The 26,069-nt window shown below is 50.3% G+C and overlaps 1 protein-coding gene and 1 long non-coding RNA gene across 3 annotated transcripts in view; one reads left to right on the top strand and one right to left on the bottom strand.

The window, feature by feature from the left end:
• The window catches only part of LOC128337701 (uncharacterized), a 30,854-nt gene extending 5,565 nt beyond the window's left edge, over positions 1–25,289 (bottom strand). The window contains exons 1-3 of the long non-coding RNA XR_008312402.1: positions 25,143–25,289; positions 24,576–24,780; positions 11,901–12,170 (exon numbers count right to left, since the gene is read on the bottom strand). This is a non-coding gene — a long non-coding RNA (uncharacterized LOC128337701). The remainder of the gene's footprint in view (positions 1–11,900; positions 12,171–24,575; positions 24,781–25,142) is intronic.
• On the top strand, positions 4,767–24,630 carry LOC128337699 (uncharacterized). 2 transcript variants are annotated; one of them, XM_053278977.1, is made up of 9 exons: positions 4,767–4,935; positions 9,918–10,052; positions 11,479–11,658; positions 12,048–12,173; positions 14,358–14,519; positions 15,014–15,112; positions 16,966–17,379; positions 19,895–21,640; positions 22,741–24,630. In XM_053278977.1, exons 2-9 carry the CDS (start codon positions 10,025–10,027, stop codon positions 23,262–23,264), a joined length of 3,279 nt encoding a protein of 1,092 aa, XP_053134952.1. In that variant the 5' UTR covers positions 4,767–4,935; positions 9,918–10,024; the 3' UTR covers positions 23,265–24,630. The 2 variants fall into 2 exon arrangements, with proteins under 2 accessions (XP_053134952.1, XP_053134953.1); XM_053278978.1 differs by lacking the exon at positions 4,767–4,935 and adding an exon at positions 9,136–9,253.
• Positions 25,290–26,069: the final 780 nt, after the last annotated feature.

Here is a 26,069-nt window from a genome sequence, read left to right as displayed (position 1 = left end):
CCTAATAAACCATCTCTGAACATTTAAATAAAAGGCCCCCATAGCTGCTGTTTTTAGAAAGCTTATGGGGACCATGCTTGGGCTAAAACTAGGGAGCTGGGGATGAGGTCTGGGGATATGTAGAATCATAGGATGTTCAAGTTGGAAGGGGCGGCTATCAGCGGTGCACAGGTAATTTTAGAACCTATAAGGCCTTTGGAGGAACCCCTCCTGCTGCAAGCTAAGCATAATTCCCTACACACACACACACACACACACACACACACACTACACAGTATTTTTAACACGTGAGGTGTATTCATGCCAATATGCCATTGCAAAAACATTTCAACACAAAATTTAACATATCCTCATCCCACATCTTTAGGAACATAGGGACATAGGAAGCTGCTATATACTGAGTCAGACAATTGGTCTATCAAGCTCAGTATTGTCTACACACAGACTGGCAGCGGCTTCTCCAAGGTTGCAGGCAGGAATCTCTCTCAGCCCGATCTTGGAGATGCTGCCAGGGAAGGAACTTGGATTTTTCTGCTCCTCCCAGAGCGGCTCCATTATCCCCTGAGGGGAATCTCTTCCAGTGCTCACACTTCTAGTCTCCCTTTCATATGCAACCAGGGCGGACCCTGCTTATCTTTCTTTCTCCACTCCCCACTCCACAGGTCATAACCACACCCGGCTGCCGGCTGCAGTGCGGCCAGCAGCGACCACACCACCCAGAACAGACTAGAGGGCTTGTGGGGCCCCGGGGGGGGTCCCCTGACCCCCCAGCCCCGAACTCCAGAGGTAAGAATGCCACTGACTGCTGTGCCATCCCTGATGTATGGCTCTGCAGCCTCTGTTTGAAAACCTTCCGCAAAGGAGAGCCCATCTCTGCAAGAGACACAAGGCCCCCTCAGTTCCTCCACCAGTAATACAAACACTGCTTAACCAGCTGCAGCCCCAGGTCTTACTCTGAAGTAAGGGTCCAAAGCTGCCGCCTGATTCGAGAGCAGACATCAGAACAGCCCTGCTGGATCAGGCCCAAGGAAGCCCATCTAGTCCAGCATCCTGTTCCGCACAGTGGCCCACCAGATGCCGCTGGAAGCCTACAGGCAGGAGCTGAGGGCATACCCTCCCTCCTGCTGTTACTCCCCTGCAACCGGTACTCAGAGGCACCCTGCCCTTGATGCTGGAGGTGGCCCACAGCCCTCCGACTAGTAGCCATTGATAGACCTCTCCTCCATGAAGTCATCCAAACCCCTCTTAAAGCCATCCAGGTTGTTGGCTGTCACCACGTCCTGTGGCAGAGAGTTCCACAAGTGGATCACGCGTTGTGTGAAAAAGTACTTCCGTTTGTTGGTCCTAGACCTCCTGGCAATCAATTTCATGGTCAATTTCAATTTCATGGTCAATTTCAATTTCATGGTCAAATCAATTTCACAAGTCCCTGTGAACTAGAGCCAGCGTGGTGTAGTGGTTAGAGTGCTGGACTAGGATCGGGGAGACCCGAGTTCAAATCCCCATTCAGCCATGTAACTAGCTGGGTGACTCTGGGCCAGTCACTTCTCTCTCAGCCTCACCTACTTCACAGGGTGGTTGTGAGGAGAAACCCGTGTATGTCGTACATCACTCTGGGCTCCTTGGAGGAAGAGCGGGATAGAAATGTAAAAATACATAAATTAAATAAATAAATAAAGTCCCTTGCCTGCTTGTGGGTCAAGCATAGCCCTGAACGCTACTGAGATTGATGGGACCAGGCTTTCAACTAAAGCTGGTAAGGGCTGAGTTGTATGTCTGGAAAAACCTGACTGAATGTTTTCTCCTTTTTCTCCTTGGAGGCTGCAGCAGGCCTCTTGCTCTTATCTCGTGATTCCTTTCCAGATAAAATTGGAGCACTACAGACCTTCGGCTAGGTATGGAAGCATTCCTCTCGATGAGAGCTAACCTTTGAGGACATTATCATCAATGCCTAGCTGGAAATGTGGGTGGCTCAGAATTAAGTCCTGCCCAGTAAATCCACGGGATTAACTGGCTCTTCGCTGCACTTAACTTTGCAACCTAAAAGGTCTAGCAGTGGGCAGAGGGGATTCAGGAAGTTATAACCACTCTGCTTGGCAATTTATTTTTTTTTATTTTTGGAAAGGCCCCTGTGCTTTTAACCGCCGCAGGACAGGCAGACGTGTAGCAGGCTCCATTTTGCCAAACATGGAGATGGAGGAAACCTGCATCAGGTGAATCCCTACCGGTTGTGCCTCTGTTGAAGGCCCAGGAGCCCTGACCAAAAAGAAGCTGGCAACCCTAAGAGGTTAGTGTCTATATACCCAGGACCTGAGAATAACTGTTCCCCTGTACTGGCTTGCGAAGCAATGGAGGACTCCATTGAGACTTAATTAGGGCCTGATATTGACCACAAACTAATTTCCGTCCCTCCCTGATTTGGGGGGGGGCACTCGTTTTCCCCGTGACACTCTATGGATGCGAAAGCTGGACTTTGAAGAAGCAAGACAGAAAAAACATTGACGCTTTTGAACTTGGGTGCTGGAGAAGACTTTTGAGGAGACCATGGACAGCCAGGAAAACACACCAATGGAGCATAGAACAAATCAATCCTGAATTTTCACTCCAGGCACAAATGACCAGGCTCAAACTATCATCCTTTGGACACATTATGCGAAGATCCAGCTCCCTTGAGAAATCCATCATGCTGGGGAAAGTGGAAGGAAAAGAGAAGAAGAGGACGACCAGCCGCAAGGTGGAAGGACTCGGTTACACTAGCAATGGATGCACCACGGAGAGACCTTCAAGGCCAAGTGGAAGACGGATCATCCGGGGGAGAATCTAGCGACGTGGTCACTAAGAGTCAACACCGACTTGACGGCATTGAATCATAAGAACAGCCCTGCTTGATCAGGCCCACAGCCCATCTAGTCCAGCATCCTGTTTCACACAGTGGCCCACCAGATGCTGCTGGAAGCCACAGACAGGAGTTGAGGGTGTGCCCTCTCTCCTGCCATTACTCCCCTGCAACTGGTAATCAGAGGCACCCTGCCCTTGAGGCTGGAGGTGGCCCACAGCCCTCTGACTAGTAGCCATTGATAGACCTCTCCTCCATGAAATCATCCAAACCCCTCTTAAAGCCATCCAGGTTGTTGGCTGTCACCACATCCTGTGGCAGAGAGTTCCACAAGTGGATCAACAGTGACCAATCAATCACTGTTCCTGTGCTATTAGTAGCAATATGTCCCAAAGACGCTTAGCAGCAGTAGGGTTATACCAGCTTTGCTGCTGCGTTTTAAAGACAAAGAAAAGAAGAAAATGGATTTTATTCCACTCTCTCGTTTCTGGGAGTGAAAAGGAAGCAGTTTCCTTTTCTTCTGTTCTTTGTGCAGAAAGCACAGGAAGCAGCCCTGGTGGAAGAAAGCTGGTCACCCTACTCGGAACTGTCTCAGCACTCCAGAGAGCAAGAGTCTTACAATTCATCCCAATTCTCGCGGAGCCTGTTTTCTGATGATTGCTTTCTAACTCCAGCTAGCTGGTGCATGCATTTAGAGGTGCTAATAGGACACCCCTGGGCACTGAGAGGTAATCAAGTTGGTGGCCTTAAACAGCGGTTAACCAGCTCCAGCTAATTGGGCAAAGTCCTTAGCTGGTGATGAGTGAGTCAACTGGGGCTACATTTTTAAAAGGAGGAGTGTTAAGGCCAGAGAAGGATTGCTACTAGTCCCAATCGGAGTGGATTTCGCATTAATAGCCAACAGATCCAACTTTCCCTGGCATGGTGGTGGAGAGGCAGGAAACCCCTACTCAATTCCTCTGTCACACAGTTGTCAAAGCTCCAGAAGCCCTGCCTGGAAAAAATGTGGCAATCCTTTGTCAGGGAGGGACGCTGCTTAGGGAAGAAGGCATCAATCTCTCTGGCATTTCAGACTGTGTAGGCCTTGGTACTCTCCCTCCTTTTGCTCAGTTTGGGACTGAGAAAAAGACTGAGTTCTCCCCATGAAACTGAAGGCTGGGAAATTCAGGACTGACAAAAGGAAGTCCTTTTTTCACACAACGCATCATTAACCTCTGGAATTCTCTGCCACAAGACGGGGTGACAGCCAGCACCCTGGATGGCTTAAAGAGAGGTTGAGAAAAATCCATGCAGGACAGGTCTATCAATGGCTACTAGTCTGGTGGCTATAGGCCACCTCCAGCCCCAGAGGCAAGATGCCTCCAAATACCAGTTGCAAGGGAACAGCAGGAGGAGAGGAGGAGAGCTGGTCTGGTGGTAGCAAGCATGACTTGTCCCCTTAGCTAAGCAGGGTCCACCCTGGTTGCACATACGAATGAGAGACCCTTCAAGATCATCCCTTTAGCAGATGGGGCCGTTCTGGGCAGAGCAGAAGGTTCCAAGCGCCCTCCCTGGCAGCATCTCCAAGAGAGGGCTGAGAGAGACTCCTGCCTGCAACCTCGGAGAAGCCGCTGCCAGTCTGGGTAGACAATCTACCATCTATCTGGGTAGACAACCCGCTGCCAGTCTGAGCTAGGTGGTCCAAGGCTCTGACTCACAGGGCAGCTTTCTGTGTGCCTAGAGGGCATGCCGCTAAGCCTTGGCCCTGATCCAGCAGGGCTGTTCTCGGGAGATAAGCAAACGGACAATATACTGCCCTAATCCGCCCCACCCTTCTTATCTCTTCCGCAGCTAACCTAATCACGTCTGGTCCCGGCGATGATGGGTAGGTTCCCACCCCTCTGGAAGGATTGCCACGAGAACTCTCTCCACCCTTCCAACAGCAGCAGCAGCATCCGGTCTCTTTCCCACATTCCTCGACCCTTCCCTCCTTTAGGTCACACACAGGCCGGCCCGTGGCCAGTTCTGCCTCTGCCCGGAATGGGGTCGTCACGCCTGGATGTCCTGTGAACTCTCTCTCAACTCTGGCCGAGGAGAAAGTCCCATTTTCCCAACACGAGGTGAGTGGAGAAGATGCTCTTTTTCCCCCCCTCTAGAGGCCATTCGCACCCCGATCCTGGAGTTGGGGCGGCGAGGGGGGCTTTCCTGCGCCTGGTCGCAATGGGCAGGCTGAGCGGGGGGGCTCTACGAAGCCGCGGTGGGGAGAAGAAGAGGCAGCGCGGCGGGGCGTGCGCTCAGGGCGCATGGCTTGGAGAGGTGATTGAGACCCGCGCGCATCGGCTTCGGGAGGCAGCGCGCTGAGCCCAAGCGGGAGTCAAAAAGCAAGCCGGCCCTAAGCCATTTACTCCGGGGGCGGAGATGGCTGGGGGGGGGTCACAGTTAAAAATGGGTTTCGTGGCCCCCGTGCCGCGGGACTCGAGTTTTTCTTTCACTCTTTAGGAATGGTGTGTAGAATTATTGGAGAGTCCCGTTTGGATTCCGGGGCGGTTTATTGATCCCGGCCCACTGAGTAAAGAGACACGTTTTGAAGTGGTGATTCTCTTCCATGTAGCAGCCGGCCCTATCCCACCACACCACAGCACACACACACACACAGTGGCTTTTGCTGGGGGGGGGCGTGTCTGCATTCATTCATTCTTTATTCAATTTATCTCGTGCCCTTCCTAAAGTGGCTCAGGGCGGTTTACATTACAATCAAAAACACATAATTAAAGGATGAAATTTTTTTAAAGCATTTAAACCAGATTAAAATTAAAATCTTGCGTTTTGGTTCAATTAAATTGCCTTAGGTTTCCTTTTATTTATTTTTTTAGATTGTGAATCCTTTGGGGACAGGGAGCCTTCTTATTTTTTCTTTATTTTTCGATGCAAACTGCTTTGAGCAGTCTTATATACCCTGAAAAGAGTAGTCCAGAAAGAGTAGTCCTTCTATAGTGAGGACAGTAAGGACCTGGTATGAGTTGCAGAAAGAGGTGCACGTTTGGTGTGAAGATTGTCTGGAAGTCATTCTGGTTTTGGAACTTCTGCGCTCTCCCTTCAAACCCCAGAAGTAACAGTAACTATTTTTGTCTAGAAGGATGCTTTGAAAGCATGGCTTTATTACCTTATCTCATGCCCCTGGGCCCGAGTGAGCTTTAGTCTAACCTCCTGCACAGGAGTAGCACTTCCATTTCTCGGAGAGAGTGTATCTTTTAATGGGTAACGTGTGTATTTTCTCTCTCTAAAGAATGAGGACTAGAAACCTGAAGTTTTAAAACACTTTGAGATACGGTGTTCCTAATGTTTCTCTAGCAATGGATTGGTCATCCCCCCACCCCAAAAAAGTACAAATAAATGTGACTACACTTTCTTTCTGCAGGGAAAGAATTTGTGTTGGAGGGAAAGTGAATTGAGGAGGAGGGGAGAGAGGAAGAGAAGGGACCTCAAATACAGCAACATCTGCGTTCTCACTTAATGACCTTGTGGTCTGTAGGGAGTGATTCCAACAAAGGAACTGGCACTTTAGGAATTCCACAGGGACTGAAGTGGGTTAAAAGGCAGAAGACCAACTTCTTTAAAAAAAAAATCTAAAATGAAGCACGTTGTGTCAAATGCCACTGAGAGTTCTTGTGGCAAAGAGCAACACCTTTATTGTAGCATAAGGTGTTTTGTGAGCAAAAAGCTGGTGCTACTATGAATGTGAGTCACCCCGCCTGGGCATAGGAGCGCCTTCTAAAGCAGCACTCATGTTTAGCAGGAGAAGAGCAACTGTTCCTTTTCAGCCCCAGCATGGGGTTTCTCTGTAGCTGGACAGAGAACCATTTCCTTATTTCATTCCTTTGGCTTTGCAGACCACTTTGCGAACCCTTTTTTGTTGTTGTTGAAAAGCAGGATATAAATAACAGCCTTTAGGAACATAGGAAGCTGCTCTCTGCTGAGTCAGACCCTTGGGCCATCTAGCTCAGGATTGTCTACCCAGGCTGGCAGCGGCTTCTCCAAGGTTGCAGGCAGGAGTCTCTCTCAGCCCTCTCTTGGAGATGCTGCCAGGGAGGGAACTTGGAACCTAGATGCTCTTCTCAGAGTGGCTCCATCCCCTAAAAGGGGAATCTCTTCCAGTGCTCACACTTCTAGTCTCCCATTCCAATGCAAACCAGGGCAGACCCTGCTTAGCAAAGGGCACCATTCATGCAGATGACCACTGGGGCTGTTGCTCGGGTGGTAGAGCATCTGCTTTGCAAGCAGAGGGTCCCAGGTTCCCTGCCTGGCAGTATCACTGAGTAGGGCTGGGAAAGACTCCTGCCTGAAACCTTGGAGAGCTGCTGCCAGTCAGTGCAGACAATACTGAGATAGAGGGACCAAAGGTCTGACTCAGTAGGCAGCTTCCTATATTCCTTTATACCAGGGCTGCACAACCTTGGCCCTCCTGCAGATATTGGACTGCAGCACCCATCATGCCTGGCGATTGGCCACTGTGCCTGGGGACGATGGGAACTATAGTCCAAAAATAGCTGGAGGGCTGAAGTTGTGCAGCCCCACCCTAGACAAATGGTTGCGGGGAATAGGGGGGCTGACTGCATGGCTGTTAGCCATCATGGGTGGAAGCATTGGAAGCCCCCACATTGAGAGGTGGTACCTGGGAGGGCTTCTGGGTTCAAGCCCTGACGGTGAGCCTCCCAGCAGGATGCTGGATTTGTAGCCGCAAGCGTGAATGGCCCCCTGTGCCAAGCAGGCTCCACCCGGGTTTGCATTTGAATGGGAGACACATGTGAGCACTGGAAGAGATTCCCCTCAGGGGATGGAGCCACTCTGGGAAGAGCTGAAGGTTCCCAGTTCCCTCCCTGGCAGCATCTCCAAGATCGGGCTGAGAGAGATTCCTGCCTGCAACCTTGGAGAAGCCGCTGCCAGCCTGTGTAGACAATACTGAGCTAGGTGGACCAAGGGTCTGACTCAGTATATGGCAGCTTCTGATGTTCCTACCGGACCCTTCCGTTTGATCAGCAGCGCTTTCTCTGGGTTCTTAGGCATAAGGCGGGAAGGTTTAACCCCCTAGTCTTCACTCTGAGCCACAATTTAGCTTAAAAACCAGCAACACACCCTCGGTTACCCTGGCCTCTTACCCGGCTCACTCCACAAGAAGACCAATGATGCTGTCATGTAGGAACCAATTATGGATATGACAAAATATTTATATCCCGCTTTTCAACAAAAGTTCCCAAAGCGGTTTGCATAGATAGGAATAAATAAATAAGACGGCTCCCGGTCCCCAATGGGCTCACAATTGAAAACTGAAATCTAAGGTAGACACCAGCAACAGCTGATGCTGATGCTGTGCTGGGGATGGAGAAGGCCAGCTGCAGGGGCGTAGCGGGTGCCCCCGCTAACCCCGCCCCCCACTCCTGATGTCAGATGCTGGGGGCGTGGTCTGGCAGTGAGTAGTAGCTCCACTGAAGTTAATCGCTCACACCCCAAGATTTGCAAAAGGACGAATGTTTTAGCCAGTTAACATGATTGTTTCTCCTGCAAAGTGTCAGCAGATGCAGGGGAACTGCCCTGCAATTGCTCCACACGCATCAATAGTTGTCAGTAAAATCAAACTGACCTCATCATCCCAGGATGAAAAGAGCGGTCTCTCTTGTTCTTCTTCTTTCCCCTTTGTGTGTACACACACACACACTGCTTCCCCAGTATGCGCACTGCAAACCAGTATATGCCACGTCAATTGTGATGCAAAGGGAAGCTCCCCACTAAAACCTGCCTAGGCTGTGCGACATTTTAATGAATGCAAGCCAGCCTTTTTGGAGTCAGTTCAGCTGTTGAGGAAGGGAGCCTCGGGAGTTGCAGTTACAGTTCAACTTTAACTGCGAAAGGGGCTGGCATCCGAAAGGCATTCACAGGGCTTGTGGGGGGGAGAGAGAAAGGGAAGGAAAGGAAAAAGGAGAGCGTGTTCCTTCCCATCCAGTCGAGAAGCGCAGTGCTGAGAGAGGGAACTTGCATGTTGACATTACTTGGTCCGAGCAACCATCCTTTCCTGCTGACTGGCAGGCGCTGCTCCTCTGTTTCCCCACCACCACCACCACCACCACCCCTCCACACGCGAAGCCGGTGCTTGTCCAGCTTCAAGGAAAAGGCACGGAAGCAACGAGCATGGCAGCTGAGCGGCTTTAAAACTTTGGAGCCCAGGTTGTGCCAGCAGCAGGCGGTGGTCGCCCCCGCCGCGGCTCTCTGAGCACGGAAAAGGCTCGCGGCGGCAGAAAACCGGCCTTCGGGAGCCTCGTTCCCGCCCAGCCTGGCGATTCCAGAAGCCCTCCGCTCTGCTCTTTCCTGCAAGGAAGAGCCGCTCCTGGGCTGGGCTGCTTTGGCGCCTGTCTTTGAGCTAGTTAGGCTGGGCGCTGAGGGGTGGTAAATGGTCATCATCAGAGATGGGATGGGGGGAGGGAGGGATGGGGTGGGGGCGGCAGCCCTGTAGCGGAGGTGGAGAGTGGGGGATGCCCAAGACAAGTACTGCCGGCCTGCCTTTGAAATGCGTGGGGGGGAGGCAGCGGCCCCTTAGAGGCAGCGGCCCGTGTGCTTTGAACACTTTTGCACTCTGGTAGCTCCGCCAGTGGCCAGCTGCTCTCCCCACTGCTCAATCAAGAGAATCGTCACTCTACTCAGTTAGCAGAGTTTTTTGTTCGTTTCTGTAGGTTTGGTGTATATTGCCCCCTGCTCACTTGGCAAAGAGGCACCTTTGAACGTGGTGATTCTCTTTATTGAGCAGGGGGAGAGCAACTGGCCCTCTCCACCCCCAGCACAGGACCTCCAGTGACAGTTGCTGGTGTCTATCTTGTGTTTCTTTTTAGACTGTGAGCCCTTTGGGGACAGGGAGCCATCTTATTTGTTTATTATTTCTCTCTGTAAACCGCCCTGAGCCATTTTTGGAAGGGCGGTATAGAAATTGAATTATTATTATCGTTGTTGTTGTTGTTGTTGTTGTTAGCTGCTGCGTCTGATTTTATTCTATTCACTTGTTCTCTGCTTTGTTATAATGGCTTGTCTTTCACTATTTATCCCCTGAATTTTGTAGAAAGGCAAGAGAGACACCCCGCAAAGAACTGCATGTAAATCTGTGTGGGCTGCTGGTTCATGAAAGCATCCTAGAAACTCCAGCAAGCAGCCAGGGCCCAGAGCACCATGGCAGTTTATCTTCAGCCCTCGACAGGTAACCATCTTAGGCTGTGTTGAAAACGTGTGTTCTGCTTTCAAGGTTAAAAAAAAAAAGCTCTCATGGCCATCACTAAAGCAACCTAAACAACAAAACGTTGCCAGGTTTCAACGTCGGGGCAGGCATCATAAAGCACAGGAGCAGGACAGGCATAGAAACCGCTGATGTTTTTGAAAGGCGTGGGAAGTCCACCCACAGCATTTGGTGCCTGCAGGTAGACTGCCTCTGTACATGGAGTTTCTGTTTAGCCATCCACCCAACACAAGAATGCCGAGCTGTGGTCTGGAATGACAACTATGGTCCGAGAATAAATGGCCAGGAACGTGTTAAGGACACGTTGCCTGCAGAGAAAGAGGAGCAGGGGTATATCCATAACCTTAACCAGGAGGGAAGGAGTGGGTGGTTACAAGAAGAGCTGGATCCCGACCAAGGCTCCCCCTTCTGGTGCTTCTAACAGGGAGACAAACAAGAAGGGGGCTGCAAATGATGACCAGCCTTGTTTAACTGCAGCATTTGGCACTTGAGAGTCTGTCGGTTTCCCGTTGGGTCCATGGGACTCTAGACCCGATGGCCCTTCAGTCTAACTTAAACAGGGCATTTTTTAATGGGGAGGAGAGTTAAGCTTTTGGTAGCAAGCATGGACTTAGGAACATAGGAAGCTGCCATATACTGAGTCAGACCATGGCTCCGTCTAGCTCAGGATTGTCTACCCAGACTGGCAGCGGCTTCTCCAAGGTTGCAGGTGGGAATCTCTCTCAGCCCGATCTTGGAGCTGCTGCCAGGGAGGGAACTTGGAACCTTGATGCTCTTCCCAGAGCGGCTCCATCCAGATATTCCTGAGGGGAATCTCTTCCAGTGCTCACACTTCTAGTCTCCCATTTATATGCAACCAGAGTGGACCCTGCTTAGCTAAGGGGACCAGTCATGCTTGCTGCCACCAGACCCGCTCTCCTCTCTAAACTGGCCCCCTTTGCTAAGCAGGGCCCACCTTGGTTTGCATTTGGATGGGCGACCACACGTGTGCACTGTAAGATATTCTCCTTCGGAGTTGGGAGACTGCAGCTTGGTGGTAGGACATCTGCTTTGTATACAGAAGGTCCCCGGTTCAATCCCTGGCAGCATCTCCAGGTAGGGCTGGGAGAGAAACCTTGGAGAAGCTGCTGGCAGTCATTGTAGGCCATCTTGAGCTAGATGGACCGAGGGTCCAACTTCAGTATAAAGCAGCTTCTTGTGTTAAACAGGAGATGGAGGTCCCACTGAGCTTTATTGGTCTTGTGCCCTGCCATGACGGACTGAACTGCTGAGATTCCACTCCCTTCTAAGGATGGGAACCAAGAGCTTCCTTTGATGCTGGTGTGTGGATTTCTTTGTGGTTTCCCAGACAGTTGGCATTTCCTCGCTTTCTTTTAAATCCTTTGTGCAGACGGCAGCTGCCCTGCCAGTTATTTCCTCCAAAAGCTCCACAATTTAGTGGAGAGCATAAATCCTGAAGGCTCCCAGGACAAGCAGAGGGCCTCGAACCAGCGGCCTCGGATCCGGTCTCCAGCCTTCACTCAGCATGCCGCAAAAGTTCAGACAGACGTCGTTTCTCCTTGCTCGGAAGGTAAGAAACTTTCCTCCCTTTTGCCCAGGACTAGGCAACACCTTCACCACCCATCTTTGAAAAGAGTTCCTCTCCCAAGAAGTGCCCAAGACTTGTGTCTAATTCCTTTTTAAAAAAGAATCTTTCTCCCATCCAGTCAAACAGATCTATGGAATCATTGCTATAGCTATACTGAGCAAATTTTAGCACCTGCTTTGCCACAGCCGGAAGCAGAATACTGGGTTAGAGAAGGATTTCCCTACCTGGTCCACCAAGGCAGATGTTCTGTTCCTTCTTGGACTGTGAATGCTGCTGATGTGGGAGGGTGGTATCTTTGGAGGCTTTCAGGACGGAGGAAGGAAACCTTTTCCTGGAATACTCTGGGGCTTATAAATGGCTGTGCCCAACAGGGACCTCCAGAACTGGCAAGTCTGAATCTGAGCTACTCCCGGAAGCCTCTCCTACAACCTGCACTTCACTTCTCCAAGATGGCAGGACAAAGAAGCGGTCCTCATTGCTGCCACCACCTCCTGCTGGTAAGAAACCGGCATGCAGTTGACTTACTTACTTGTTTAATTTATATACCGCCTGACTCCAAAGGCTCCAGGCGGGTCACAAACACAAAGACAAACAAGACCAGCTATTAAAACAGGAATTAAAAAATTTGACACATTCAAAAAAATATACAGCAATTAAAAAATCTAAAACATCTAGAGATTACAAAAAGCCTGGCTTTAAAAAAGTGTCTTAAGGGCTCTTCTGAAGGCTGGTAAAGATGTGAAACCATGAATGTCTCTCAGGAGTATGTTCCACAGCCTAGGCGCGGCTACAGAGGACACCCATATACCTACAGACGAGCTGGTGGTATATGGAGATGGAACTCTCTCGGTGAGTTTTATGTGTGGTGGGGATCGTGTAGGAAGAGGCACTCTCCAGATAACCCAGTCCTGAGCTGTTTGGGGCTTTAAATATTATAATTGAACAAGGGGAACACACACATATGTCCCTAGGGTGTGTGATATCCGAATGGGAGTGAGAGAGAGGGCAGGCGGAGGATGTTTTTGTTTTTCACCATCTTCATGAAGGAGAGGAGAGCTGGTCTTGTGGTAGCAAGCATGACTTGTCCCCTTAGCTAAGCAGGGTCTGCCCTGGTTGCATATGAATGGGAGACTAGAAGTGTGAGCACTGGAAGAGAGTCCCCTCAGGGGATGGAGCTGCTCTGGGAAGAGCATCTAGGTCCTAAGTTCCCTCCCTGGCAGCATCTCCAAGATAGGGCTGAGAGAGATTCCTGCCTGCAACCTTGGAGCAGCCGCTGCCAGTCTGTGTAGACAATACTGAGCTAGATGGACCAAGGGTCTGACTCAGTATATGGCAGCTTCCTATGTTCCATCTACTTCTCCTGCAGAGAAAACATGGGTGGGGATGTGGGGGAGAGAGAAGGTAACAGGGGGTCTCAGGACTCACAGCAACCTTGCTATGCCCGTGGTCAGAGAACTGCAATTTTTGTGCAGCCATTTTCACAGAGGCTCGGGCAGGGAGAGGCCTGGGACCGGACCAGGTATTTCCTGATTGCAAATCATGGGGTTCTTATTTCTCGAATGCATTTTTGTACATGTGTATGTACCCAGTCCCTGAGCGAAGGGTCACTCCCCTAAAGACCTCTGTATTGCACAAGGAACATGCTGCTGATCTACCTTGGAGAATCAACTGTGGATCATCAGGATTGCCAGTTCTGATTGATGCCATTCCTGGAAATCACACACACTGGTGTTCTCTGTAAGAGGGAATCCCAGATGATGTTGACTACAGCTCCCAGAATCCCTAGCTGCAATGGTCTTTGGCTGAGCATGCTAGGAGTTGTAGTCAAGAACATCTGGGATTTTCTATGAGAGGCTGCGCACACACACGCAGGCACACACACACGCACACCCCTTTCACAATATCAGACAGACGGCTAACACCTCCAGAACTGCTTCGAAGAGCTGCCTGGAGATGGATGCTAATTCCTGGACACTCTTCTGGTCCACAGAGTATGTGGAAGAAGATCAGATTTTCTGGAGACAAGGGACAGTGTCTAAAGAGCATTTGTCAAGATTGCATCCTATACATGCATGCCATCATGTGCATTTCCCCCTGCTTTAAACCAGGCAGCCAGAAATATCAGATGCAAGGGTTTTCAGGCTAGCGATCAACTCTCCAACTTTTCCAAAGCAAGAGGAGATTGTGGGGGGAAAGATGCGATAACTTTGTCCTAGGCCCAGGGAGATGTATTTGGCATTGGATGGATGTAGATTTCATGGCAGGGCTGGTGGTACTTGAGTAAGGGAGGCCAGCCTGGTGGTGCCACATCGTCTCTCTCAGTTTGTAGAACAGGCTTTTTCAGTCATGCTTCCGAAGCTTTGGGATTCCCCAGGAGATCATGATCTGCCCTCCCTGTTCTTGCGTTTGCTTTTAACATTTCCTGTTTCAGAAGGCTTTTAATTAGCTGGCTTTTAACAGATGATTTAGACCCACTTGCTGTCTGGTTTTATTGATTGTGCAATGTTATGAATTTTTATGTGTGTGTTTTTTAAAAAATCTAACCATCTTGTGAGCATCTTGGGCTGGAAGTGTATAAATAGTCTTCCTCCTCTTTTCTTCTGAAATATACTGAAAAGCTGTTACAAGACTTGGCTACCTTACGCTCCAGTTTCACGTGCCCTCTCTTTGGCCCCCTGCAGATGCACATCTGGAATCGATGGTGGTTCCCAGAATATCCCTTGAGGTCTGCAGGAACGAACTGGATGAGCAACTGGAGGCGATAGAGCAAGAGACTGATGCCCTTGTGGCATACTGGAACTCTTCATCTTGGACAGAGGATGTGGATGAAACCAGCAGGATCAGTAGGTGACAAGAGTGTATCCATCCTTGAGACGAGGAGCAGAATATGTTCACGTTTCATTAAAAAAAAAAAAAAACAACCAGCAGTAGCCACTTGCATGCATGTGAGCTCTAGCGGTGGCCACTTTGTGCAAGTGGGCTCTAGCGGTAGCCACTTGTTTTACATATATATGTAAACACACCATATATATTATGGTGTGTTACACACCATATATATTAACATGATCATCTTGTCCTCCCTTCAGGGATCTTTGCCATATGAAAGCATTACAGCTATCATAGTGGATCCATAGAATGCCTCTGAGCATCTGTAAAGTGCATTTCTTTAACTGTTAATTTGTTTGGCTTATGGCCCCAAACAAAATGATTCTGATTCTTTAACTGTTAAGATACTTCCTAAGTCAAGGGTGACTTTAGCCTGTCTTAAAATGTGACCAAGAAAAATTAAACATTTTGCAAATAATGGGCCGCCTTTTCTTTCTTTTTCTTTCTCTAGGTAAGTGGTGCCAGAGTCACCCTCTGGATCTTAATGACGACTATATCCATGAAGATCCGAATTATGATGAGGCGCAGGTGGAAAGGGAAGCTCTGCAAGGTGAGGAGGGGGAGAGGAATCCAAAGAGAAGGCATCCTGTTCTCAGCAGGGAGAGGGGAGGAGGGATAGCAGCGGACACTCACTAAACACGACCACTTGGAGTCAATTCAACAAGCTGAGGCTGGATCCAGATAGGACGGAGGTACTTATTGTGCAGGGTCGGAACTCGGGAGATGATTTTGATCTGCCAGTTCTGGATGGGGTCACACTTCCCCAGAAGGAACAGGTACGCAGTCTGGGGGTGCTTCTGGACACAAACCTCTCCCTGGTGTCTCAGGTTGAGGCGGTGGCCAGAGGTGCCTTTTATCAGCTTCGGCTGATACGCCAGCTGTGTCCATCTCTTGAGATACATGACCTCCGAACAGTGGTACTACATTTGCTGGTCACCTCCAGACTTGACTACTGCAATTCGCTTTTTGTGGGGCTGCCTTTGTACGTAGTCCGGAAACTGCAGATAGTCCAGAATGTGGCAGCCAGGTTGGTCTCTGGGTCATCTCGGAGAGACTATATCACTCCTATCTTAAAAGATTTACATTGGTTGCCGATAAGTTTCCAGGCAAAATACAAGGTCTTGGTTATAACCTATAAGGCCCTAAACAGCTTGGGCCCTGGGTATTCAAGAGAACGCCTTCTTCGCTATGAACCACACCGCCCGTTGAGATCATCTGGAGAGGTCCGTCTGCAGTTCCCACCAGCTCCTCTGGTGGCTACGTAGGGACGGGCCTTCTCCATTGCTGCCCCAAGGTTTTGGAACACGCTCCCTGCTGAAATAAGAGCCTCCCCATCTCTGACGACTTTTAAAAAGGCAGTCAAGATGCATTTGTTCACCGCTTTTAATTAGATATTGTTTTCATTGTGTGTTTAATAGTTTTAATATTTAAAATTTTAAATTGTTGTAATCTTTTTATCTGTTTTTATTGTTTTGTTGTACACCACCTAGAGACTTGTGTTTTGGGCAGTATATAAATGTGTTAAATATATAAATAAAAATGTTGCCGAAAGAGCACAAAATGGTACAGTCTTCTGCATGATCCCATTTCAGGTGGGGAAACCTATGTTTGTGTGTTCAAACAGAAAACATCCCAGCAGGTAGAAAATCAGGGAGTCGGGGCTTTAAAAACCTCTTTTCTCTGAACGTTCTGGCTTCCTGGAAACAGGGAAAACTCCTAGATTAAAATGCAGGGGTTAAAAATGCAGTTTCTCACTCACAGCCTGAACTTGCTCCACACATCAAGGGCTGTACCTTGTTTTTAATCTCCTCTGAGCTGAGACAATGTGAGAGAGATGTCTGAAAGGTGTGGGTTTCTTTTTCTTTTTTCACTCGGTTAGAACTCAAGGTCATTCATCAAGATAGGCCAGCAGGAGATTCAGGAGAAAGCAAGATTCTCCTTCACAGAAAGCAAAATTCTCTTCTTAGAGCAACAGAGGAGCCAAGTTATTTAACATTGGCTAGGCCTTGCAGCTAGTCTCCCATTAGCACTGCCACCAAGTATACTGTGTGTGTTAATTATTTAAATTCAATTCAGCTATTTAAATTGTGCCCTGGCAGCGGACTGAAAAGTGGGGTATAAATCTAAGAAACTTCTGGTGTGGGTGGAGATGGCCGCTAGCTTTAGATACAGTACTGTATCTATCCACCGCTACTAGCCTCAATAACCGAGCCGAACTTCCACGTCCAGAGGCAGTCTACCTTGGAAAGCTAGCAAAATGAAATTAAATGGAGTTCCGCTAACATTGGGGTCCACTTCGATACTCTGATGTCAACCCTTATTAAATTGCAATGCAGTAACCCTTACACATGCGAATGGATGCCTTTTGCCTCCCTCTGAGGTCACTGTGCTTTTATTTTGCAGACTATGTGGCAGGGCTTGGCGAGCGAGAAGTAGCCGTGGCGGAGAGGCTGCCAGAAAGACTTCCCAGCCCTGCCAACGGCTTGGCTAAGATGTGTCCAGACAGGCTAGCTATTCTCAAGAAGCCGTTCGTTGCCCTGAGAAGGGTGGATGTTGCTCGCAGAGCAGAGGAGGAAGCACAGGAGGAATTGGCCAGCGCCTCCGACATCAACTCTTCCAGTGATGATGAGGCCACAGGTCTACTGAGGAAGAGGCCCAAGAGGGACGCTGTCGGCCGCCAAACGGCTAGGCTGAAGAACCAAGCCCTCCGCAGCAGCCGCAACAAGGGTGGGCACCGCAGCAAGCTCAGCCAGAAGGATTTCGCCGAAGGAAAGGCACCCAGGCACCACCCTAGCGTCCATCGGCAGCCTGGGATGGGTGAGTGTCTTCCACCTGGGCTGTGCCTCGTCTTGTTCTCCAGGATTCGCTAGGTCTTTTCTGGTCCTGCCTGGGGACGCTGGGGATCGAGCCGGGAACCTTCTGCATGCAATGCAGCGGCTCTGGCTCAAAGCCGGGGTAGGCAAACTTCACTCTTCCGATGTTGAACTACAACTCCCATCATCCCCAGCCCCAATAAATTGGAGCTGGGGTGATGGGAGGTGTAGTTCAACATCTAGAGCACCAAGGGTGCCTATCCCTGGGTTAAACAAGGGCCCTCTTCCCACATCGTGGGTAGATAGATAGAGAGATAGATAATATCTGTAAAATTAGCAGATAAACCCATTAAAGTGACTCACCGACACAAGATCTGGACTGGTCTGCCTGCCTGCTGGAGGGCATGGAAATCGGGTTTTCCTCCAGTTAAGAGGCACGTTCCTACCTGCTCGCCCGAAGGCAATCCCCACTCGCCATAGGTGAGTGGCGCGTTTGAAACCTCATTGATGCAGTGACAGCAAGTGTTCAAAGTGTGTCACGTTGCTGTGTTCCATATACCTTATTTTGTAAGGCAAGCCAGTATTATTCAGTTTGGGGAGGGGCTGGGCGGAGAAAACAAGGAGGAGACGGAGGCTAAGAGAGGGGAGCTTGACCCAGGCGACCAAGCAAAGTGGCCACCAGGGCTCCCTGTTAGAGGGATTCCCAGAGGTTGTTGACTACAACGCCCACAATCCCTGACCAAAGGCCTTTGCAGGGGAGGGTTATGGGAGTTGTAGTCAACAACCTCTGGGAATCCCCGAGAGAAGGAATACTGAGGGAACACATGATGTCGCCCATCTTTAGTCCACCTTTCCACCAAGGATATTTGATTATAGATATCCATCTGTTGAATTGATTAATACCTTTGTATTGCACTCTCAAGGTACATCCCCCTGGGGATTCAATACAAGGTTTCCCCAGTCCCACTCCAACACAGACCACTAGGCTGTGCTGGCTCACTTATTTCATTTCATTTCATTTCATTTCTATACCGCCCTTCCAAAAATGGCTCAGGGCAGTTTACACAGAGAAATATTGCCCAAGGTCCCATGAGAATCAGGCCCTGTTTTCTAGCACTCCCAGTTCCTTGGTCTTGTAGTAGCAAGCATGAATTGTCCCCTCTGCTAAGCAGGGTCTGCCCTGGTTTGCACATGGATGGGGGACTCCATGCGTGAGCACTGTAAGATATTCCCCTTTTAGGGGATGGAGCCGTTCTGAGAAGAGCATCTAGGTTCCAAGTTCCTCCCTGGCAGCATCTCCAAGATAGGGCTGAGAGAGACTCCTGCCTGCAACCTTGGAGAAGCCGCTGCCAGTCTGTGTGGACAATCCTGAGCTAGATGGACCAAGGGTCTGACTCAGTATATGGCAGTCGCCTATGTTCCCTACCTATGATCACATTAAACGTTATCTAGCTCTTGTTTGACCTTCCATTCTCCATCTGCAACTCATGAGCTCTGTGCTTTTCTTCTCACGTGGGGGGGGGCGTCCTCTTAAAATGCAGCTTTCGTGTGAGGGAAGCAATTCCCACCCACCCCAGCTCCCTTCAAGGATTCGACTTCTGTTGAGAAGGTCGTCCTGTGATGGGCGCCTAGGGTGAGAATTTGAAATGGACATCTCTTGGTCTAAGAAACGCAACTTCCTACTGGCTCAAGAGATTCTGTCTAAAAAAAAGAACCCATGGCAGGGAGTCCTAGATAGGAAAAACGGTGAGTCACTTGCTTCAAGTCTGAAACACAAAGAGGAGAAAGAGAGGAGTTTGACCCAAACTAGCTTTTATATAACCTTTTTGACGCTGTTTCCTGCAGAGGTTAGCATGAAACCCTCTCAGCTCTTGTAGAGGGTCATGGACGGTTGAAGAACGTTAAAAGCACTTTGGCCTTGGTCGTTGTTGCCTTGATATTTAAAGCTCTTAAGCCCGGGTAGTACTGAAAGAAGAGAGGAGTTTGAGTGGTTCAGGCCACCAGTGGGTTCACGCGCTTCCTTAATGCGTGGATGTGTGGTGCTATTTTTAAACGGTGGTGTTTTTATACCCTGACCCTGAGCTTCTTGGTGGAAGGGCAGCTTGTATGATTTATTATTTATTTGTTTGTCTGTTTGTTTATTTATCAGATTTGTACACTGCCCCAAACTTTCGTCTCTGGGCAGTTAACCATAGCATAAAAAAGTTAAAATATATACAAAAACTTAAAAACAATTTAGCAATTTAAAAATAGACCAGAGATTAAAACCTAAAACATTTAGGAAGAAAATTTAGGTGTTTAAAACCTTAAAAATTCAGGAATGTACACCCTTTTATCCTGGCCACAAAGGCACTTCCGATTCGGGTTGAATCGCAGTTCACAGAAAAAAGCTCTCTGAACCGATTCGGGTTCGGTTTGCCTCCCTGTACGGTGCCTAAGATTCCGCCACAAATCTTAGGCACAAATCTTGTGCCTAAGATTCCGCCACAAACGCAGACCCCTGTTTTGTTCTCATGCAGGTCCTCCCAGCAGGAGTTCGAGAGCCTCTCCCGCATCCAGCGAGAAACGGACTGCCTCAAAAACCTACAATTTCCGCTCTCAGAGCAAGATTGTAAGGTATGCTTCGGAGGAGGAGGAGGAAGAAGAAGAAGACGGAGATTCTGAGGACCGGTGGTCGCCGGATGGGATAGACACCAGTGATGGAGAGGAAGGAGAGGAAGCCGAAGGCGTGGCCATGGAGGAGGCGCCTGCTAGCCGCACAGCCCAAGGGGGCCGTTCCAAAAAGGCCGCCCGTTGCTACCCGTGTCCGGAATGCGGCCGGGAGTTCTCCAACAGCAGTAACATGAGGAAGCATCTCCGCATCCACAAGGGGGAGCTCCCCTTCGGCTGCCATGTTTGCGGCAAGGCCTACTCGGACCCCTCCAACCTGGCCAGGCACCAGATGGCCCACACGGGCGAGCGCCCCCACCAGTGCCCCACCTGCCCCAAAGCCTTCTACCTGAAGCACCAGCTGAGCGCGCATCTCCGCCACCACGAGGGCATCCGCCCCTTCTCCTGCTTGGGCTGCGAGAGCAGCTTCTGCAGCCGGGCCGAGCTGGCGGCCCACATCAAGAGCCACGCGGAGGGCCACCGCCCCCAGCCCCAGCGCTGCGAAGACTGCGACAAGACGTACTCGAGCCACAAGCAGCTCCGCCGCCACCAGCGGCGCCACGGGCACTTCGCGTGCGAGGAATGTGGCGAGACCTTCACCCTGAAGTTCAAGTACTTCTACCACAAGACTTTGCACTTGGGCCCTTGCAAGCGCTGTGGGGCCGTCGGGGCCCATTTCTGCGAAGGTGGGGTAGCGGCCAGTCAGGGTTTCGGGAGCGCGGCTGTCCGAGAGGAATCTGCACGTGGGCCTCCAAACGCAGCGGCAGACGGGCCCTCCTCAGACGCGGGCGCCAGCCCCGGCCGGCTTCCAGAACGTTCCGACGCTACCCAGGCAAGGATTCGGCCTCCCGGCTCTGACAGGCCCTCGGCCGAAGGCAGTCTCCGATACCCACGTGAGGGGGAAACTCAGAAGCAGACCAGCAGCGCAATCCAGGCACGGACTCTTGCCATACTGGAGACGTTGGTGCTCCCAGCTCCAACGGCGGGAGCACCCACGATGATCCTCGGCCCTGCCCGGGCTAAACGATCCGCTGGGATTTCCTTGGACCCTGTTCTTTTCACATTGCCACCTCCAGCCGGAGACAACCCTCCACCCTCCATGACAACGGTGATCACGACCACGGTGACTGGACCCTCGGCACCCACGGTCTCTGTCTTCCAGCAGCTTCCGGCAGGGACCCTCCTCCAAAACGGTCCCGTTCCTTGCCCTGTGAACTCGGTCCACACCGTCGCTAGACCCGTGGACACAGCTCAGTCTGGTTCCTGGCCGGGAGACCCCGTAACGCTGAGGCCCGTCTCCCAAGCCTCCATGGCTTTTCCTGTTCCAGCCGTGGCTCCCCCTATTCTGGTCCCCTTGGGAGCCTCAGACCAGGAGCCTTACATGGTCGTTCTCAACAACGCAGGGTCAGCCCTACCCTCTGGCTCAAGCCCGGTGGGAAGAGCTGCAAATAAAGATCTGATACTGTTGCACCCAGGACCGTTGCCTGCAGGCACGAAAATCATTATGGAGCTCCCAGTTCAGAAGATGGTGCCCAGCCTGATGGCCCAGATTTGCCCGTTCTGCCAGACCGAGTATGTTGGAAAGCACCATTGCAAGCTGTCCCACACTGGACCAGGTATGGTTTTTTGTTTCCTTCCTGCCCTTATTATATACCTCCCCTCTATATGATATGTGGTCCAGTTGTGGTTACCACCAGCTCGTTCGGTGGCAACCCAAAAGTGGGCCTTCTCTAGGGTTGCCCCAGGACTCTGGAACATGCTCCTCAATGAAACCAGAACCTCCCCATTTCTGGCTGGTTTTCAGCGACTCTTGAGAACGCACCTCTTTTGTCAGGCTTTTCGTTTATCCTGCTTTAAAGTTTTATTGATGGTTTTCTACGTTTTTGTTTTACGTGATTTTAGTGTTTGGAATTGTTTTTAGTCGGTGGCCGTTTTAATTGCACACTGCCTAGAGATGTTATATAGGGTGGTGTATAAATACGATCAATAAACAGATCTGTGTTTTTGTTCTAGGCAAAAGGTAAAGTGTGCCAGAGTTGAAGTCGACTTCTGACAACCACAGAGCCCTGTGGTTGTCTTTGGTAGAATACAGGAAGGGTTGACCATTGCCTCCTCCCACGCAGTAGGATGCCTTTCAACATCTTCCTATATCACTGCTGCCCGATATAGTGTTTCCCATAGTCTGGGGAACATACCAGCGGGGATTCAAACCGGCAACCTCTGGCTTGCTAATCAAGTCATTTCCCCACTGTACCATTAGGTGGCACTTTACAAAGACTAGGCCCCTCCATGTGAACCAAAATGGGGTCTGAGGTTGAGCCACCAGCCACGCCTGCTCTCGATCTATGCTTGTGTGAACTCGGAAAGCCAGGTAGAAGGAGGGAGGAGATGTCTGGGAGACACAGGCCAGGCAGGGAGGCTTTTTGTCCACTCCCGGTAGAATGCTGAGCATGGAATGTCCCCCTGACCCCGTTTCGGATTGCGTAAACAAGCCTAACAAAAGTCCCCTGCTCCCAAAGGGCTTACAATCAAGGAATAAAGGAAGGGGAAGGAAATGAAGGTGGGGTAGTTGAGGGTTGAGGGAGGAATAATCAGGGCTAGCTGCATTCAAGGACGGTTTAAGAGGCATGCAAACACAGTCGGCGGTTGTCATGACTTCCAGGATGGAAGGGGGTCCTGCTTTTAACGTAAATCCATCGTCTCCTTGTTCCCGCAGCAAGAAGGGATGAAGAGGGACCCGTTATCATTGACCTGGAGGCAGAAGAGGGTGACCTCCTGGTCCCCCAGCAACCTCCCCCGGTTCAGCAGGCTGAGCGGGAAGCGCCGACCAAGACCTACAACTTCCGCAAGGCCCGTTCCCAAGTGACGTATGCCGACCCAGGGGAAGGGGACCTGAGCGATGTGGGAGAGGACTCCGAGGACAACTGGCGAAAGGAAGATTCCAGTGCGACGGAGACGCTGAGTGAGTCGGAAGAGGACGAGGTGCCGCTCGCCGGCAGCACACAGAGGAAGCGCCTCGGGCCACCCCCGCGCAGGGAGAGGGAAGAGCGGCCCGCCAAGCGGCGCCGAGACCGCTACATGTGCAGCGTCTGCGACAAGCGGTTCGTCTACCACCGCTCCTTGAAGCAGCACATGCGCCTCCATTACGCCTTCTCCTGCAAGCAGTGCGGGGCCTCCTTCCTCCGGAGCGAGCACCTCAACTGGCACATGCACAGCCACGAGAAGGGAGCCACCGCATGAGAGGGCCGGCCGGCCCCAGCAGCAGCTTGCTGGGAGAAACTCAACGCCTTGGGTTTCTCTCCTGAGCGGGAGCGGGGTGTGCCCCCTCCGATTCTGGAAACCCGCTGTGGCTTCCTCACAAGACCACTTACTACCTCTAAAACCAACATCTCGTAGCTCAGGGAAGGCCTTTGTGTCTTGGAATGCTGGTTTTTGTTTTTGTTTCGTTTCCCCTCCCATTTTATTGGCGGCTTTTCATTGGGGTGCGGCACGCCCGCCGACAATTCGCGGATGCAAACCGAGACGTGGTTTTAACGCCGCAAAATGCTCTCGGCTTTGCTTGTTTACCGTACAGCGGCTTGTACAGCTTGAGCTACAAGCCAAGCAGGTGGTCTGTCTTGACGCTTGAAAACATAATTCCAAAATATTACCTCAGCAGCTGCCATGTGCAAAAGGCGGGCTGCACGAGGCGGGTCCGTGCTAGAAATGGGGCATTGGTTTTCCATTTGGCGATCTAACTCTTAGAGACGCGGCAGAGATTGCTGGCAACCCCGGCCATATGCACAAATGAAATGTTAAGAAGAGTTTGCCAAAAGGCAAAAACAGAGACGGGGACTGACCAGGACTAAAAACCAGAAAATAGGAACTGTCTCTCATTAACTGGGATAGTTGGTGTAGGCATGAAGGTAATGCCAAGCTGACTGAAGAGAGAAGAATCTGTACTCCTTGGCCAACTTCACACAACCATTTGTATCTAAGTTTAATGTGGGTTACTGACATTAGCTTGGTTGTGTGAACCCACGCCGAGGTGGCTTATGGCCCAAGATCAATCTGAGATTCCCACCCTGGCGTGGTTTCACACCATCATGCTAATGTTGGCAACCCACACTGAACCTAAATCCAAATGACACTATGATCTTGTTTGATCCTGGACTACTTTGGGGAAGTGTGCCTGTTCTAAGGATTGCCAGCCCTCTCAGATTGGTCTCCAAGAAGTGGCATTCATCTCTAGTAACTCTGCAAAGCAATCCTGTGGATGTTCATGCCTTGATACTGGTGAAGGGAGGAGAAACTTCAGGAATAGCTTTGGTCAACCATTAGCCTTATGGACAAAATCTCTGCTTAACAGGCACCAAAGTTTAGTGCCAGAATACTCCAAAGATATAGTTTACAAGTACGTCCTGCTGCTGATATTCTCTGGGGTTTAACTTAAAAGGCACAAATGCATCAGGTTCGGGGGTTTTAAAAAAAGTATTTAAATGCTATCCTTTGAAATTATTTAATTCTAAATATTGGCGGTGGAAGGGGCACCCATATGTTTCCATATTGTACCTCTGTTCAGGGGTGTCCTCAGGGGTTTCTCCCTTCTGCAGCATTGAGAGGGTTGGTTGGCTGCTGACTGCACCAGGCGGGCGCTGACAATATTTTGATGTTTGCTGCTTCTGAGCGGAAATCTCCATCTGTGTGAGCAGACTGGCAATGAAGTATTCGAGTTTTGCAAAGCATGTGTTTGGTGCAGGGCTGTGTCCCAGAGGGCCTGTGGGAGAGATGGCTTGCTTTAATTTTCTCTGTCACATGAAGTGCCATTCCAAGGGCTACAGCGTTGCACGCAATGAACCAGCTCTTCAACGAGGTTGGGCTGAAGATTGCATCAGTCTCAGTACTCCCTTTCCACAATACCTCACTGCCAGCGCCTGCCGTAGTCTGTGTATTGTTCGTGGGTGTTTAAAATTATGCCAGCTTCCAGGAGCCTTTTCTCCTGAGGAGGCAGTGTCAACGAAATGCCTGTTTTGCCTGGCAGAAGGGCCAGGCCACCTAATGGAGACCTGTGTGGCATAAAAACTTGCACACTTCATTTGACGGAAGTGGAGCTCCATGGACACAAAAATTGAGCCCTACCTGGCTTGCAGTCTCCTTGTTCTGTGAGGGGGCCGGAGCTGTCGGTGGGTTTCCAAGCTTACCATGCACCATGCCCTGTGTATGTGAATATGCACATTTGAATAAAGATGAATGTATCAAAAGATTATTCAATCTTCCTTCCCCCCGCTCCCCACCCCACACTTTGGACAGGGCTATTGAAGAAGTTGGCATGTTTCCCCAGGCCCTGAAATTCGGTACATTTGTCTTCCAAACCACTCCGTCTACAAAATTCTGGAGAGGGGGACAGAATATGCTTGTGCTGTCCTCCCCCAAAGGTATGGCACATCAGAGTTTAGGTCCTTCTGTACTAATAAGGAAGCAGAAAATTTGTTGGATCTGTAGTCGTTTTTTTATTGTCGTCCGGTGCCTTGAAGGCATGGTGTGGGTAATGGCTTCCCCCACTAAATAAAGTCGAATTCTTGTTTAAATGAAAACTCCTTATGGTGCATCCAGCCAAAAAGCCGGACTGGGTGGCTGGTGTGCCTAGTGTAGTCTGAAAACTGGCCACACTTTTCTCCCACAAGCCAAAACTTAGGGCATGGACATTACTCTGCAACCGAGAGGCCTACATTCCCTCGCAAATACAGCAAATCTTGGGAAGAGCGATTGTGTCTTCAGGCTCTGCATTTTGGGGAGGGGGAACTCTCACTAAGAATGTTCCTCTCTGATGAATGCAAATTAATTTAATAGCACTGCTCTTGAACCAACTGTTTCTCAGTCATCACACACACACACACACAGAGACACACACACACAGCATTTTGCAAATCTGCTTGCTCTGAGAGGAGAGGGTTACAAGTCTGAGTCTCAAGGAACGGCTGGATGCAGCTTGAATTAAAGTGAGAACTGGAGGAACCCAACAACCACACGCTTCACAAGAACATTCTTTGTTTGGAGATTATTTCC

Source organism: Hemicordylus capensis, chromosome 14 (assembly GCF_027244095.1).
Source record: "Hemicordylus capensis ecotype Gifberg chromosome 14, rHemCap1.1.pri, whole genome shotgun sequence".
NCBI lineage: Eukaryota > Metazoa > Chordata > Lepidosauria > Squamata > Cordylidae > Hemicordylus > Hemicordylus capensis.
Note: the sequence above shows the minus strand (reverse complement) of the source record. Positions and strands in the feature narration are given on the sequence as shown.

Bases quoted from the DNA above. Each gene is read 5' to 3' on its own strand.
- LOC128337699 (XM_053278977.1), top strand. From the start codon at position 10,025: ATGGCAGTTTATCTTCAGCCCTCGACAG. The intron at 10,053-11,478 runs GTAACCATCTTA...TCCTTTGTGCAG, and splicing joins TTATCTTCAGCCCTCGACAG to ACGGCAGCTGCCCTGCCAGT. The intron at 12,174-14,357 runs GTAAGAAACCGG...GGCCCCCTGCAG, and splicing joins GCTGCCACCACCTCCTGCTG to ATGCACATCTGGAATCGATG.